We start from the raw sequence: 14,983 nt of genomic DNA on the forward strand, positions 1-14,983 counted from the left end.
TGTGGCAACCATAATTGATGGGTTCAGATGTCATGATCAGTCTTGGCTTATTGGAACCTGGACAGGAAGTAGAGGCTCATGCTGGGATGGAGGGGAAGTGCGTGCTCCCTGGGGCTGTGGATGCTCACGCTAACCTCAGGTACCGCTGTGTTATGCATGGAGCTGCCAATAGACAGACAGGCAGAGATATGCCTGTGGCCAGGAGACTGGGTAGCAGTCCAGCTCGGAGTGTGATGTGGGATTTTGGCTTTCCACCCATCACCCTAACCTCAAATGTTTCCCTCCAGTAAAATTACTTGCTGATCAGGGAAATACTTGATGGACAGTTGCTATTCATCCCCCTGGCATACAAGTGAAGATCAGCAGCTTTTTTTGTCTAGCAACAAATTACTTAAAGCTACTTATCTGAAATGGGATGTTAGCTGTCCAGGACAGCAGAACAATAGGACTTTTCCTGTCCTGATGGCTGGAAAAGATTATTTGTGACATTATTTTTAAAAGATCTGCTGGCTGGTGAGTAAACGCCAGCAGCATGGCTCAGCGATAGTGAGTGAGGCTTCAGTTCACTGGATCAGTCTTTCCCAAACAGCGCGGCAAGAAATCAAGGAATTCAGCCACTAAAGGCTCCATCCATGGAACAGGCCCACTGTTCTTTCTCTTTGCGATGTACTGCTCTGGGGACTCTTTTGGGGACTAGGCACTCCTACATCAGATGTGCTTGGATCATTCATTCTGGTACTCAATGCAGAGAGGCAGCAGAATTACCCACCCCCAGGAGACATCTGAGGCTCTGCATCTGCAGTGTCTAACTTGGCCTTGATGGCTGTCTGCTCCTCACAATTCTCTCCCTTCAACTAAGTCTCCCGGAGCTCAGACCCTTGAGGCTGAGCTGGGAGCTGAGGGTGGTGGTGCCTGATCAGGTGAAGCCACTTGGGGCAAAAGATGGGGCAGACTCTGGGGCAGCAGGGTTTGTTGGTGGGGGGAGACAAATTGAACAAGTGGCTGTGGGGCAGACAAATGTCTCGGGGTACCTGAGGGTGAAGGGTCCCACCAGCTAAAGGACAGCTTGCTCTTGCCTCTCCGAAGAAGAAGGTTGGGGGAGGCAGGGGTCCATCTCCACTTTTAGCCCCAGGGCCCACACACCAACCTTCTTATACTGTGCTCTGGTGGCACCACATCAAGGGGGCAGCCAATCAGGGGCTGGAGCATCTTCCTAACACAGAGAAGCTACAGCACCTGAGGCTTTTTAGTTTAGAGAAAAGGGTGACAAAGGGGAGACAAGTTATTAGTCGAGGCTTATAAAAACTCACCTGTCCTTACTTGCTTCCCTCCTTGTGCTTCTTTCTCTGGACGCTCTCATACCCTGACTGGCTACTTTGCCTTTTAATTAGAGATGTGAAAATCTGGGGGAAAGGGAAAGGGGGGGGGGGAGAATACAAGTTTTTTCCAATTCCCCCCAGTAAAAAATGTTTTTTCCCTCCCCCCTGCCACCGGCCTTCGCATCTCTACTTTTAATTACTCCTTTTCTGCCCTTTCCTTCCCATACATCTTTCCTTTCTTCAGTTTTGGCCCACAAGAACACAAGAAGAGATTGGGCCCATTCTCAGGACCAAAAGCTGGCTAAGAGGAGGGGCGTCCAGCCTCAGACTCCGAGTCCTGTGTGTACTCCCAAGGAGCACTCACGTGTTGGCAAAAACTGAGTGAGTAGGCGAGGGGAGTGACGGTGTGCTAGTCGCTCTCTGGGTAGGGCAGTGCATGATATGTGCTTTTAGGAACATAGGAAGCTGCCATCTACTGAGTCAGAGCATTGGGCCATCCAGCTCAGTATTGTCTACACAGACTGGCAGCGGCTTCCCCAAGGTGACAGGCAGGAATCTCTCTCAGGCGTATCCTGGAGATCCTGCCAGGGAGGGAACTTGGAACCTTCTGCTCTTCCCAGAGCGGCTCTGGGGAATCCCCTCAAGGGAATATCTTCCAGTGCAAATACTTCTAGTCTCCCTTTCATATGCAACCAGGGCAGACCCTGCTTAGCTTAAGGGGACAAGTCATGCTTCCTACCACAAGAACAGCCCTCTTCTCCTCCTCCTTTGATACAGCGCTGGGCATACACCATGGAGGCTGGCCTGGCTGCCACCCTCCCATCCAGATGATGGCTAGCACCTGCTCATTTTCTCCTTCTCCTACCTTGATGGCTGCTGACACCCGGCTGTTTCTTCTTTGGAACATGCATGGGGCTTGGAGCTTGGCTGGACACTCCTACAACTCAGCTTTTGGTTGTGAGGACGAGCCTTGTGTCTGGTGGATCAGACCACACAGGTCCTTCTGGTCAGTATCTGGTTTCCCACAGTGAATAACCAGATGGCTCTGGAAAGCCCCAAAGTGAGACAAAGAGGCAAACTGCCCAGTCCCACTATTTCTGCCCCGTCACTTCTTTCTAGTCACATCCGAAAGGGGCTGGCACACCCAAGATGTTTGCTGCATGAAAAAGCATTGTTGGTGGTGCTGATTCTGTGAAAGCTCTATCCATGGCATTAGACTATGGCAGCCACACTGCAGGTCATCAAGGGATGAACATGCACATGTGAACCAGTCTTTATTATTAGTATTGATGATGATGATGATTAGGGCTAGTACATTTAGGCTGCAATCCTAAGCACCCATACTAGGAAGTAAAGCATAACTGAGCTCTGTGGGATTTACTCCCAAGTAAATATACTTAGAGATGCACTTAGACAATTAATCAATTAGACAATTAATCAATTGCATTAATGAATGGGACACCTTTTGATAGATTTATAAGTTCTGTCCGCCATTAACGGCAGCTTTTTAAAAAGTCTGCTGTTTTAAAAAAATAACTTCTAAAAATTGTGGCCCACCTGTACCATTTTATACGAGGCATTCCCTTGTGTATACAAAAAAGGGGAATACCTCTTTCAATCTACTTCTATAAGCTCTTAAAACATACTTATTAATATTGTATTAATAACTATTTAACTGATTTACATTATTTTCATAACATAAAACATCAAAAATACATAGATCATACAAAATGCGCAACTCAAAAGTCTGTTTGAAACCTAGCCACTTCCTCTCTTGCTCATTCTTAAAAACAAGATAGCAAAAATAAATATAGAGCTGCTCTTCTTACAGATGCCATACAAACATATAGTTTTTTACTCATTTGGTTTCCCTCAAACCAAATGTTTTTCTTACAAGAATGTAATTACCGGCCAACCATCCTTCCATAAATTGATTGCCACAGTTAACGGAGCAGCTGGTTATATTAACCAAAAGGCTTAATATAATTAATCTAACTGAGGGTTCTGCTGCATGTTTCAGCCTGAAGAATAAGAATTAATAAAGAGTTGTTAACATGGGTAGGGTTATCCCTTGATGACCTGTACCTGACTCATCTAAAATAAGTAAAAGGTAAATTACTGCCCCTTCAATAGTATTACTTGATTCATATGTAAACTCGTGCACTTTTAAATTATGAACCACTTAATTAACTAAAATGCACATGATCAATTGGCTGTGACTTCAGGCTGCTGACAGCTGAGCTCAATAAAATCCCCACTCAGCCACGAAACTCACAGGGTGCCCTTGGGCCAGCCACCCTCTTCCAGCCTGGCCTACCTCACAGGGGCGTTATGAGGATAAAATGGGGGAGGGACCATCTAAACCTTCCTGAGTTTATTGGAAAGATGGCAGGATATAACATAGTACATTATTCCCTCTACTATTAATTACATAGTAGTAAATTAATAATAATAATAATAATAATAATAATAGGATGATTAGAGAATAAAGGGTATAATAAACCATATGTTTAAATAGCAATAAAATTAAATAATATAATATATGAAAGAATAATGCTGTACCTAAATACATCATAACACTGAAGGGTTCTCAAACTTGGGTCCCCAGCAGTCTTACCTCTAACAGGGAGGAGCCCCAGATGTTGTGAACTACAATTCTCAGAATCCACAGCCAAAGGCCGCTGCAGCTGGGGATGCCGGGAGTTGTAGTCTACGGCATCTGGGGATCCCCGTTAGAGGCAAGACTGCTGGTCCCCAAATCATCAAGCCCACCCGTCACCCTCCCGTATGTCAGAACCACACCGACATCGACATCATCATCATCATCAAGCCCATCTTTATGATTCTGTTCTTATCAATCTTATCAATCAATCGGACCAGGTACCGTGGTGAGGGGAAGGAGGGAGCACCCCCCGCCCCGCGCCCCACTCAGGGTCCCTCCCGGCGACCCCCGGGGCCTCCCCGCCCCGCCCCTGCCTGGCCCCGCCCCTGCATCACGTCGCTCCCGCTCAGGCCCCGCCCCCACAGGCCCTTCCTCTCGGCGCCCGGCTGAGGAGCCGCCGCCGCTGCCGCTTTTGGCGTTTCCGGAGTGCAGAAGCCGCCAAGCAGAGACGGAGCGGGCCGCCCCGGGCAGGTGAGAGCCAGGCCGCAGCGCGAGGCGCCTCCGAGTCGGTCCACCCGCCCTTCCTGCGGGGCGGCGGGAGCGGGGGCTGCGCGCGCCGAAGACCCTCCCTGTGAGGGGGGCGTCTGTGTGTGTGTGTGTGGGGGGGGCACTCTCATCCGCCTTCCCCCCCAGGCCTGCGGGGGGGGGAAGAGGGTGCCACAGCCGAACGCCCCCCCCGGGAGCGAAGGGGCGCCACCACCACAGCCCCACACGAGCGAGCGCCCCTCCCCGCCCGGTCCCCTTCTCCCCCCCCCAGAAAACGCACCTCGGGAATTTTGAGGGGGTGTGTTTGCTGCTGGTGGTGGTGCCCCCCCAGCGCCCCCTCTTCCTCCCCCATCCCCTCTCTTCGGTGGGCCAGTGCCGAGCGGGGCTGGGCCGGACTGCGCCTGCGCGAATTCCGATGCCTCTCTTCCTGCGAAAGGGACCCAGCCCTGCCCAGGGCTCGGGGTGGGGGGAGGGGGTCCCCCCCGCGCTGCCCCCCAGCAGAACCTGGCCCCACAGGCCCCACTGCCGGAGGAGGAGGGAGGCAGGCAGGGAGGAAGGAAGGAAGGAAGAGGGGCGGCGGCGGCGGCTCCTCTCAGGGCACACCGGCCCCTGTGCTCCTCCCCTGGGCGAGGGGCAGCAGCAGCGCGGGCCGCCGGGGGTCCCCTTGCGCGCTTAGGGGGCTTCCTCCTCCTCCGGGCCCCCTGCTGCTGCTTCCCAGCCTCTCCTGCTAGGGTGCCCCCGCCCCACTGCTCGCAAGCGGATGTGTCCCTGGGTCGTCGCCTTCTCCAGTGCTGGGTGGGTTTCCAGGGACAGCTCCGAAATGTGTGTACTCAAGGCTCGTTAGTTCGATCCAGGCGAAGTGCAACGTGTGGACAGGCCTTGGAGGGGTTAGGGTCATGTCGAGGCTGGGGGAGGCGTTTGTTTGTTTGTTCATCGTGTTTTTATACCGCCCGATGTGTACATCTCTAGGCTTTGCCCTCCGTGCTTGCTGTCCTGCCTTATCGGCGTCTTGATGAACCCTCTTCACCCGAAGTCTCCTATCTCAGTAATGCACTTGGAACATGGCGATGGGGCCTGAGTTTTGTTTAATGGGCGAAATCGTCTTTTGCTTCCCTACGAAGATAAGGGACAAAAGTGTTTTTGTTGCACTTTGCTTTTTTAAAAGAAGTCCACTTAAAATAGAGGGGCAGTATTTATAAAAGCAGCCACCTAATGGCGCAGTGGGAAATGACTAGCAGGCCAGAGGTTGCTGGTACAATCCCCGCTGGTTTGTTTCCCAGACTATGGGAAACACTTATATCAGGCAGCAGTATGAATACAGGAGGAGTTTACCATTGCCTTCTTCCTCACAGTAGGAGATGATGCCTTTCAGCATCTTCCTATATCACTGCTGCCCAGTATAGGTGTTTCCCATAGCCTGGGAAACATACCAGTGGGGATTTGAACCAGCAACCTCTTGCTGCCTAGGCAAGTTACTTCTCCACTGCACCATTATGTGGCTGGGAATGTTCTGTGTGTGTGCAATCCCCGCAAAACAACAGCAACAAAACACCAACCAACAAAAACTGGTCTAGGAATATTGCTTAGGGCTCATTGTTTTTTTAAATCTGTTTAGGTAATACTATGACATTAACATTTTTTAAAATATTGTCATTTTTTATTCAGAGTGTAGAATTCTGTGGGAATTACAATTAATAGCCAAAGTAGGGTATTAATTACACCAAATATACTAAGGTTTAAAGTTCTAGTAAATTCTTATTGCAAACTAACCACATGTTCTGTGTATTTCAACAAAAACACATGAATTTGTGAGGCATGCATACTGAGAGAGCAGTTTGCTCACCACTGTCCTTCCTTCAGTGCTGTGTGTTGCCTGCTGTGTGCATGTGTTCAGCTCTCAGGCTGTCTTGTTTCTGTAACCTTTCTGCTTGCACAATATGTTTTTTCCTGATCTTATCTCTGCTTTAATGGTTATTAGCTTGCTTTTTCTGCAAGTGTACAAACATATATGTGCTCTGCAAGACTGTTGTAGAGTTCTGCTCTTTCTGTGGTGGTTCACTCTTCTGATAAAGCAGAGTATCCTGTAATATAGAAATGAAGACTCATAGCTTGATCTGCAGGATATATATGCTGTTGAGATGGGGTGTACGAACAGCTGTGCCAGAGCATTTTGCTAAACCAGCCTGTTATGCCAATCATAACATCAGAAGGTACATTTACAACAATATCAAGATAGGAATTGTGGTACCAAGTTGCTAATTTGAGGAAATTGTCTTAAGGCCAGTGTGATATGACTTGAAGTTGTGATTTGGGAATGAACACAGTGAGTGGTCTTGGACAAGAGTAGATATAGTATTTCTGTTTCAGTGTTCTCCCCATTTGTTTAAGTAGGTGGAATGATATTTGAAACTGCATTTAAAGTTGAGCACCTAAAATGTTTACATGAGGCTTTATTATCTATTCAAGGAATTAATTTCATATCATATGACACTTGTATTTCACCTCTCAAAAACATGCTGGATCTAGTTGGTTGGGCTCAACAGAGTGTAACTTAAGATCTGATCTGCCATGGTCAGGGTCCAGATAGATATGTCCTAGAGTTGCAAGTGATTTCTTAATTTTTGATGCCTGCACATCACATTTTAGGCTTGAAAAAACATCTTTATAATTTTAGTTGAAAAACAAAAATGGTAGGTAAGTCAGAGAGGTGGCATTTGGTGGCTGCATGAAAATGACCTTTCACATGACAGTGCCCTAGGAGATCCACCATTAATGATGGCTTGTGCTCTATTAAGACTGGGTTGGTCTTCTCAGGTGATGGTCTGGCCTCCTTACCCAGCAGGCAGTGGATGCAGAACCCTTCCAGTTCCTTCCCTGTCTTGTTCCTGCCACTAGCTTGGATGGCTTTAAAAGAGACTTATATAAATTCATGGAAGACAGGTCTATCAATGACTACTAGTCTGGTGTCAATACAGACCTCTAGCCTCAGAGGCAAGATGCCTCTAAATCCCAGTTGTAGGGGAGCAGCAGCAAGAGATATGGCATGCCCTCACCTCTTGCCCATGGGCTTCTCAGAGGCATCTGGTGGGCCACAGGATGCTGGACTAGATAGGCCATGGGCTTGATCCAGCAGGGCTGTTCTCTCACAAGAGCTTTTAACAGACGGTTTCCCCCCTTACGTTTGAGGCTTGTATCAGGCCTTGACAATTTTCCTTTGGATCTAGGATGTAGTCCAAAAATTTAGGAGCAGGCAGTGAACACTTGACAAAATTATCAGATGTAGTGACAGACATGTACGAGGAGAGGGTAGATGGGGTTCTTTGTCCCTTTTAAAAGTAACATATTTAGAACAGGGTCGCCTGGGACAAATAAAGATTGCTTTGACTATCCTAGTCTAGGTGCCACAGTTAAATTTACAGGCACCTTCGCTCCCTGGTGCCTGGGATTTGTCAAGAAACTTTATTTTTATATTGATTGATTGAGTGCTGTCAAGTCGGTGTTGACTCTGAGCAGCCACATAGATAGACCACTTCTCAAGGGACCTTGATCTTTGCATAATGTGTCTGAAATATGATAGTTTGAGCCTGGTCATTTGTTCCTTGAGTGAAAATCCTGGATCGATCTGTTCTATGATCCATTTGTTTGTTTTCCTGGCTGTCTATGGTATCCTCAAGAGTCTTCTCCAGACTCCAGCACTAGAGTTCAAAAGTGTTAATACTTTTTCTATCTTGCTGCTTCAAAGTCTAGCTTTCTCATCCATAGAATGTGAAACTTACATCCTACATTCATTGTAGGTATAGACATGCCACAGCATCTAAATATCCTTTCCAAGGCCTTCATTGCAACCCTACCCAGTGCTAATCTGCGGCTTGACTGCTGGATCCTTTACTGTTGATGGTTGATCCTAAAAGGCAGAAGCAATCCACCACTTCAATGTCTTCATTGTCAATTCTGAGGCTGGTTGCTGTAAGGTAAAGTGTGCCGTCAAGTTGATTTTGACTTATGGCACCCACAGAGCCCTGTGGTTTCTTTTTCCCACCGACAGGAGGGGTTTATCATTGACTCCTCCCGCGCAGTGTGAGATGATGCCTTTCAGCATCTTCCTATATTGCTGCTGCCCGATATAGTACCAGCATGGATTTGAACCGGCAACTACCTATTGTCATTAGTTTAGTCTTTACAGTTTGCTCTACAGTGGTTTAACATTCCATACCAAATAATTTGGTCGATTAGTTTGGAACCATGCAAAGTTGAATGCCAGAGTTAGTTTTCCGAATCAGTGTTGTACTCATGCACCACATAATTGTCTACAGATGTCCTGGCATATACTGGAAATAGGAGACAATCTTGCTCCTGATGGCAGTAATCTTAGTTTAAAACATTATTGGGGTGTGTGTGTTGCTTCTTGCTCTCCATTTAGATCATTGGGCAACTTTTAATATTGTAACATGCTTGGTTTCCACTGTAGAAGGCTAACTCTCAAAAAAGTTACACTTCATATGCATTGCTTCTTATTAACATTTGGAATTGATTGAAACTTTTAAAAGCAATTGCATGGAAGCAGTGTGGGATGGCTGCATTGTGGCAGTATTCATGAAATTGTTTTGAAGTTTGTCTCTGAGCTCCAAGTGTTCACTTGCTGTTCAAAACAGTTAGTAGATGCATTCCCCCCCCATGGCAAAAAATACAGATGTAGATAATAGGATCCATTGTGACCTTTCCTTTCCATCGCTTAACTCATTAGAATGATTCATGCCTTTGTCTTTACATACAGCTGCAACTTGAATCAGTGATTCTTCTATCAACTGGATATTGAAGTATTCTGGGCTGGAAGAGCTGTTCAAATAGTCAGTCCCCTAAACATGTTACTCCCTCTGATAGGTTGGGTCCAGCTTAGATGGAAAAAAGGAAGGGCAAAATACTTAAGGCCCTGTTGCTGTCCTACTTCCGTTCATTGAATGACATGTACAGTTTGAAGGAGTTCTGTGCAGGATGGGGTGATCTAAATTGGGGCAATTTAATCCTTTAAATCACCAAGAGAAAATATTGTTTTAAACTATTTGTCATCTTCTCCACTGGTACTTCACACACACCTCTGAATGTATATATCTTTGCTATACTTGTTGCATATGTCCACTGCTGCTAAAGAAACTTGGCCCGGAAACAGAATCTCTCTGTAATTATGGATGAACTCTCTTCAGCATGATCACTCATTTTCTGGCTTGTTGATCCTTGTCTTGAAAGGGAACTTCTTTGATGTGCTTTATGCTTCTCTTTGAGAGAGGCTTAGGGTTTTTTGTTTTGCTTTGCCCTGTAGAATGTGCCTTGGCTCATGTGCTTAGTAACCTGGAGCTACTTGCTGAGTTGGCTGCTTTTTGCTGTGCAAGCGCACTCTGGTGTGGCACACTATGAACTGAATATTGTGGGTAAACGCTCTCACATTGCAGTGCGAGTCCAACTAGGTGACCTTTTGTTGTCCTGATACTAGGATTATATGACTTCTATAGACAGGACTGGGGGTGTGCTACACATCAGTTTGTGGAATCTTACAAGCCTCACTCAGACGTTATCAGGAGGAGACTGCACTTCAGTACAGCCTTTGAAGAAGTGGAAGTTCTGTCTAGTACATTAGTTGCTATCGCCTGCCAGGCAGGTCTGTCTTACTTATAGTCTACTTCCGAAGAGGGGAAGGCGGTAAGTGTGATGGTGGTTCTGTGAGTAGGGGGCTCCTGCGCCCAAGCGTCCCGCTTGTGGAAGCACCCTCCATCACACTTCTAGCCTTCTCCTCTTCAGACGAATGCTGTAAGCAGGATGCCTGGCAGGGGGAAGTGACTGATGCCCTGGACAGAACTTGACCTCTTTTTGCAAGCTGTACTCAAGTATAGCCACCTCTTAATAGCATCAAAATGAGGCTACAATGTGCAGAGAATCCTGATAATCCCACCTTTCTGTCTACTTCCAGTCCGAAGACAAATAGAGTCCTAACTAGTCCTTGTGGTCAAGTTGCCAAAAAAACGATCCAGGCTGTGGCTGTAATATGAAACAATTGCTTCTTCTTGGCTCTTTTTAAGGAACTAAATATCATAGGGCAGTGCTGCCTGGGTAATCCTATTTAAACTACTGTAAACTGAGTTTTTCTTAATGGATTTACATATTGCCTTTCAGTGAAAATGATCAGACTGGGTTGCAACACCATAAATAAATAATAAGTAATAAATAATAAGTAATTAATACTAATAATACTAATAATACTAATACTACTATTAATAATACTAATAATAAGTAATAAATTAATGTAAACCGCCCTGAGCCTTTTGGAAGGGCGGTATAAAAGTTTTAATAATAAATAAATAAATAAATAAAAGAAAAACCATGATATAACCTAGAAACAGTCAACAGACAAACTTAAAACAGTGGTATAAAGGCAGTGAATATTTAAGCTCACTGAGTTAAAAGCTTTTGAGAATAAGAAGAGACACCAGCTTAGATGCTAGGTGAGCCACCCAGAGCTGGGAGAGCTCTACAGATGGGGTGCTGTGACTGAAAGGGAATTTGAACAGGAGGTCCCTCAGTGGTTTTACTCCCTTATTAAAGTAATTGCATAAAACACCTTTTAGCACTAGCAGCACAGGTCTTTATATCTGTTTTCACAATCGCTAAAAGTTTCGGCTCTATATCAGTCAGAAAATTGAGTATTTGAATGTCTTCTTTCCAATGTGTTGCATTTTCTTGATCCGTGATACAATTTAAGTAAAGTGCTTGCTTGAGGCGCTTGCTGCATTGGTATATTAAGCTATGATTCCTTAATCATGGAAGAAGAAAATTGTTGCTCTTAGCATTATTGTTTCAAAATAAAATGTAAATAAGTGTGCTTTACAGAGATGGAAGTATGCAAGTAACTTAAGACATTGATGGGATGTCTGCGATTAACATTTACAGTGTAATCAACAGATGGTGAAAAACTGTGACTAAGTGTTAAATCAGATTTTATAAGATGGCAAGTTTTCCTTGGTGGAAAACCTAAGGACAGTTAATAGTGTAAGTAACTTGTCTTTTCATGCTTTGTTTGATATGGTACCTTATTGCAGACTTTCTTATGGAGCTATTCCACATATTTTATCTGTAATCCTTTTGTGTTTGGTTCCAAGACAAAGGCTAGAAACAATTTTAAAGAATGAAAGTAGTTTGGGAGAAGTTTAGTTTTCCATGGTGTATACGCATCCCATTATTACTTCTGGCAAAACTTGTTTTTGAAACAATAGGGAAACCTGCAAAGCCTGTTTGACTAGAGACAAAAGTGAAATGTGTACCATCATGAGCAGTGATCCTTCTTTCAAAGTGCCTTCAACTTTTTTGAGGGGAAAAACACTTTCCTGCAACCTAAGACTGAAATTAATTCTAGCCTTCTGATCACTTCATGTCTGACGGGTGCTTTTAAGAATGCTAGCAAAGAATACACAATAAAAGAAAATAGTTTCATAATCTTCAGGGATGTATGTATGTATGTATTTAACACACTTCTGTATTGCCCAAAACTCATGCCTCTGGGCGGTTTACAACAAGCAAACAAAGTTAAAACAGTTAAAATAAATGATAACAAAAAACTTAAAACAGTAGTTAAAACAAAATAAATGACATAGTAAAAGTTAAAACATTACAACAATTTAAATTTTAAAACAACATTTTAAAATGATGTTAAAACAATAATTAATTAGAAGCCTGGGTGAATAGGTGCGTCTTTAAAGACTTTTTAAAAGTTATTAGAGATGGGGAGGCTCTTCTTTCAGCAGGGAGTGTGTTCCATAGCGTTTGACTTTAACTTGGTTACCCTTGGATATAGCTTATCCCAAGGTACATTACTGGTAGCAGTTCAAGTACTCTGTCCCTCAGTCAGGTTCAGGAAGGCATCCTGTCTCCTGGGCAATCCTTTCTCTGGGAAATCAGGAGGCAGGAACAAGATGACAGCTTCCTCCCAAGGGAGAAGACTTCCTCCTCCAAACCAGTCTGTTTCCCGTCTTTGTGTAAGCAGGAGATCAGGGTCTGAACTCTCTCTTCTATCTTCCCCCCCCTCGCCTCCCAGTGCTACTTTAGAAGCAAGGAGCTTGCACATGTGGACTTCCTTAAGCAATTGCGGGGAGCAGCTCAGCTGTAAAGAGCTGTTGTGATAGTTGTGACCAAGACTAAGTGATAAATAATGACTTGCAAATTCAAATCTAAATTCTGTCATGAATTCATTTAAGTGTCTTAGGCAGTGTGGGAAATAAACTTCTTCCCAGCTGTAATATAGGGATAATACTGAGTTGTTGTCTTGATGTAATTCTTACATGTGAAGTATTTCACACACTCAAGAGTGCTATATAAATGCCAGCTATTTTTGTTAAAACATCTCTGGCCTCTGTGTTCTTTTTTTGGGCTCAGGCAGCAGTCTGACCCTTCATCTTGTGACTGCCCTCATGTATAGTTAGGGAGCATGTGGCTTCCCTAAGTCTTCTGGCTTGTTGTCTTTGGTGTTAGATGAGCTGTTGTAACAGGTCCCTTATGTTACTCCTTTCCTTAGTTGGCCGTCCTTGGTTTGACAAGGTATCTTGCCTCTGGATAAGTCCACGCCCCCTGCTAGACTTTTGCTTCCTCTTATTTCTGCTCCACTCGTTCTGATCTGTAAGCATGTTGGTAATCACATTGGTAGAGTCTTCCGGCTTTGTACGGATTGGCTTGGATGAGGAAGCTGCGTCTTGTTCCTGCTTCCTGATATCCTGTAGAGGGGGACTTTCCACTAGTTCAGACTGTCTTCTTGTTTCTGACTAGAACGGAAGTTTAACAGGTAAAGAGAACAAATTACAATTTTATTTTTATTTTTAAAAAAACATAATCCTAAGTTAAACTGCACAGTTGGGTGCAGCGATAAGAATTTGACTCCTCTTGTTTGCCTTACCTTTATGGAAAAGTAACAGATTTGACCTGCTGTGTTCAGAAATCTATTGCTTGGTTTTGTGGTTTTGAAAATATCTTGATTGGTTTAAGTGAAACTTTCTGCCTCACAGATGTTGCTAGATAGGAAATCTAGTCAAAGCCACTAATGAATCATGTTTTTACTTTTTTTTTTTTTGGTTAAAAGCATGTTGCATTTTTGTGGTGAAGGACTGGTATGGTAGCATAAATCTGTGTTTGTCACATGGAAGGCTTAGATGGAACATGCTGTGTTTTTTTCCTTTGAAGAGTTTGCAAGAAAAACAGATTTATTTTCCAGTTTGGTTCTTGAAATGACCTGTGTCTTGCTGCTGTGTGTAGCCTGAATACGTCACATTCCAGCATGTTGGCTATCTTCTAATTGTCTCGTCTCCAAGTAAAGCTGAGTATCAGCAACAACTTAGAGTAATATTTTCTCAGTAAGGGTAGGTTTAACCTGCTTCAGAGAGATTACTTATTGAACAGGAGCAGCCTTCGTCTGTAGCAAGTCACTTGTTCTGTGTCACTGTGACCACCAGTTTGAAGTTTGCAAATTCTGCCTTGGGAGCAGAGGCGGCTGTACTTGCGGGGAGAGGCCTAACTCAGTCCCTGACATCTCTTTTTCTCTTGTGCGTGTGTGTAAAGAGGGCTGAGAGCAGCAATCCTCACCTAAGACTTGGGAGAACTGCTGACAGGCAGAGTAGACAGTACTGGCCTAAATGAACCACTGGCCTGATTCAGCAGAAGGCAACTTCCTATGCTCATTCTAGTCTGAGGAACTGGGCACCGTGAGCCCCTCTGACACAAGGAATCATCTTTTTATTCCTTTTGCTATGTAAACCAGTTTGAGAACTTGTGTTGAAAAGTAATAAACAATAATTGCTCTCTACATCTCCTTGCTGTTCCATTGATCCAGACTTGCATATCACTTAACACGACTGCCTCATATACAAAAGTTACGGCAACAATGATTTAACTCTGGGTTCTTCTTTGTAGTCTCTGTGCATCACACTTAGGTTATGTGCCTGCCTATGCAGAGACTGGGTTCTGGAACCTTCCATAGCTTCACCTTAAAAGAAAAAAAGAGTGGGAAAACATAGCTCCCTTTGTAGGACCATACCCAACTCTACCTCAGTCTTTTGTCAACCACCGCCAGAGTAGGATCCTCATAGCATTCCTCTTTTTTCCAGGCATATTCCTGTTACAGCTTGTTTATTTCTGGTTATTTTCCTTCATTTCTTGTTCTCAGTATTTCTTTCTATACATTTTGCATGTTTTCTTTTGTAGTGTCCCTCCTCCCCCCCCGGGAATATTCTACCCTTGTGGGTCTTTGGGCCATTTTCTTTCTGGCCACAACAACTAAAATTATTTTTAAATGCTGCGTTGACTGTGCTGCTAAAATTCCTACGTCTGACGGACACACAAAGTGCCTTCCGTGCCTTGGGGAAGCCCATAGAGTGGACGCCTGCTCTGTCTGCCGGGGATTCACTACACAGGCCAGGTGTAACAGGGCTTTCCATCTGGGTGCACTCCTTTGGGAGCGAGCTCTCCAAGCGAGCACGGCAGCAGC

At 44.7% G+C, this 14,983-nt stretch overlaps 2 protein-coding genes across 3 annotated transcripts in view; one reads left to right on the plus strand and one right to left on the minus strand.

The window, feature by feature from the left end:
* Positions 1-1,403, minus strand: part of GPI (glucose-6-phosphate isomerase) — a 46,228-nt gene extending 44,825 nt beyond the window's left edge. The window contains exon 1 of the mRNA XM_053271144.1: positions 1,311-1,403. Coding sequence (XP_053127119.1) covers positions 1,311-1,360 — 50 coding nt within the window. The 5' untranslated portion in view covers positions 1,361-1,403. The remainder of the gene's footprint in view (positions 1-1,310) is intronic.
* Positions 1,404-4,318: 2,915 nt separating this feature from the next.
* GARRE1 (granule associated Rac and RHOG effector 1) overlaps positions 4,319-14,983 on the plus strand; it is a 76,200-nt gene continuing 65,535 nt past the window's right edge. Inside the window, exon 1 of one of the 2 annotated variants that reach the window (XM_053271141.1) lies at positions 4,319-4,452. The gene's annotated coding sequence lies outside the window, so the exon portion shown is untranslated. The remainder of the gene's footprint in view (positions 4,453-14,983) is intronic. The other variant, XM_053271143.1, reaches the window with a different exon arrangement.

Source organism: Hemicordylus capensis, chromosome 9 (assembly GCF_027244095.1).
Source record: "Hemicordylus capensis ecotype Gifberg chromosome 9, rHemCap1.1.pri, whole genome shotgun sequence".
Taxonomy (NCBI): Eukaryota; Metazoa; Chordata; class Lepidosauria; order Squamata; family Cordylidae; genus Hemicordylus; species Hemicordylus capensis.